This window comes from Rhynchophorus ferrugineus, unplaced genomic scaffold (genome assembly GCF_030347505.1).
Source record: "Rhynchophorus ferrugineus isolate W39M unplaced genomic scaffold, kcgeb_rfMv2 rfM9, whole genome shotgun sequence".
NCBI lineage: Eukaryota > Metazoa > Arthropoda > Insecta > Coleoptera > Curculionidae > Rhynchophorus > Rhynchophorus ferrugineus.
Window position 1 is genome coordinate 25,288,801 of NW_027472588.1, and position 1,624 is coordinate 25,290,424.

Genomic DNA, 1,624 nt, shown 5'->3' on the forward strand with positions numbered 1-1,624 from the left:
TATGATTATTAAGAAAATGTATTTAATTTGATAATTATTGAATAAATTAAAATCTATGATTGAGGTTGAGACTTATCCTCTTGTCTCCAAATCCACTATTGATAGGATTTCTTTGATAATCCGCACCAACGCCAAGATTAATGGTTGATTCGCCATAACGATTCTTGTTGGAGTAAATTGGAACTCGAGCGTCAGCAGCGAAATTCTGTCCAAAACCTGACTGATGACCGTACTTCACTTGGGCACCAGAACCTAAAATATTTCGAATATTTATAATTATACTACCATCAACTAATTCAACTTACCATCGGGATTAACGAATCCAGCAACTCCGCCACCATTTCTATGCTCAGCACCTCCACCACCATAAATTTGCATTTTACTGTAAAAAAAAGACAATATATTGATGTAAATTATTTGTAAAAGCTTTCGCAAAATCATCTTTAATAATAGTAAAACCATATTTTTAGAGTAATATTTAAAATATTCTTCTTGCTAGACATCAAGTTTCTCCAACTGGCCATTGTTTTTCTAGAATTTGGATGCCTTGGTTAAAATTTTTAAATCTCGATGCATGAGCTGGACCTAGGGTTCTATTAAATTGTATTAATAATTTTATTACTTTCCCTTCATATGGACTGAGTAAGCAACAGGTAATGAAGGATTAGTTTATCTATCGTATAATAATATATAATTAAAGTTCTTTTTAAAATGGAAATATTAAAATGCGAGGAATTGGGGGGCGCTGAAAAAATGATTACTTTAGTTTTAGGAGTTAGTTAAAATAATAGAAAGCGCTTTTCCATAGTTGGTCTGTGTCATCATTTTATATGTTAATGCCATCCAGCGGAGTAAGATGAACTTTATAAATGAAATGTATATGTTAAAACAAATAAATTAATCGTATTTAGTTAGAACTTACGGTTGGTTGTCATCTTTAGGCTGCCAATTGAGCTGTTTCGTCTCTGCACGAGCACTAGCTAATACTACCGTTGCAACTAAGACAATTAAAAATTTCATCTTGAATTAGTTTTTACGAATTCTTATGACCGAATGATGTTGCCTGTAAATTAAACTTTCTTATATACAAATCGCCTAGAGAGTGAATACCGGTAAAGGAAAATACCCCACTATTTTGTTTACATTCATAACTATCAGCATTGTTTTGCAAACAAATGTACTCTTTATCAATTATAAAGAAGCATATTAACCTCGCGCTTGAAATAAATTTAGCAATAACCCATAAACTATGTGAAGTCCATGATGACGTAGCATGATACTGAATCACCAACACCTGTAATTTAAAAAAGACGTTGGAGACTCGAAATAAGTTAATTCCCGTTAGATCTTTTTTAATATTGTCGGGTAGATGCTGAAATCCAATAAGACCTGTTTTGTGTAATATATTAATGAAATATGTTTTAATTAAAGCCTCTTGTATATAAATATATATTTTATAAATATATATTCCAATTAAAAACCATTGAAAGAAATAATATCTCCTTTTTACTACAATATTGAATGACGGGCTGGTATGTAACCCAAAATAAAAAATAACAGATTTAATATTTGCTGGTGTTATGTATATTTAATATTTTTTATTAATAATGCGTGAATATCATTA

General features: G+C 30.4%; 1 protein-coding gene across 1 annotated transcript; it reads right to left on the reverse strand.

Moving 5' to 3' along the window:
* LOC143202643 (uncharacterized) lies at nt 1-1,081 on the reverse strand. The gene is made up of 3 exons (XM_076414298.1): nt 923-1,081; nt 306-382; nt 1-252 (listed from the first exon to the last, which is right to left on the reverse strand). Exons 1-3 carry the CDS (start codon nt 1,018-1,020, stop codon nt 47-49), a joined length of 381 nt encoding a protein of 126 aa, XP_076270413.1. The 5' UTR covers nt 1,021-1,081; the 3' UTR covers nt 1-46.
* Between the last annotated feature and the right edge of the window lie 543 nt (nt 1,082-1,624).

What these genes read in the sequence shown, in the direction of transcription:
- LOC143202643 (XM_076414298.1), bottom strand. Translation starts at nt 1,020, where the DNA reads ATGAAATTTTTAATTGTCTTAGTTGCAACGGTAGTATTAGCTAGTGCT. An exon ending in CCTAAAGATGACAACCAACC is followed by an intron (nt 383 to 922) that starts GTAAGTTCTAAC and finishes TTTTTTTTACAG; the next exon opens with TAAAATGCAAATTTATGGTG. An exon ending in TGGATTCGTTAATCCCGATG is followed by an intron (nt 253 to 305) that starts GTAAGTTGAATT and finishes GAAATATTTTAG; the next exon opens with GTTCTGGTGCCCAAGTGAAG.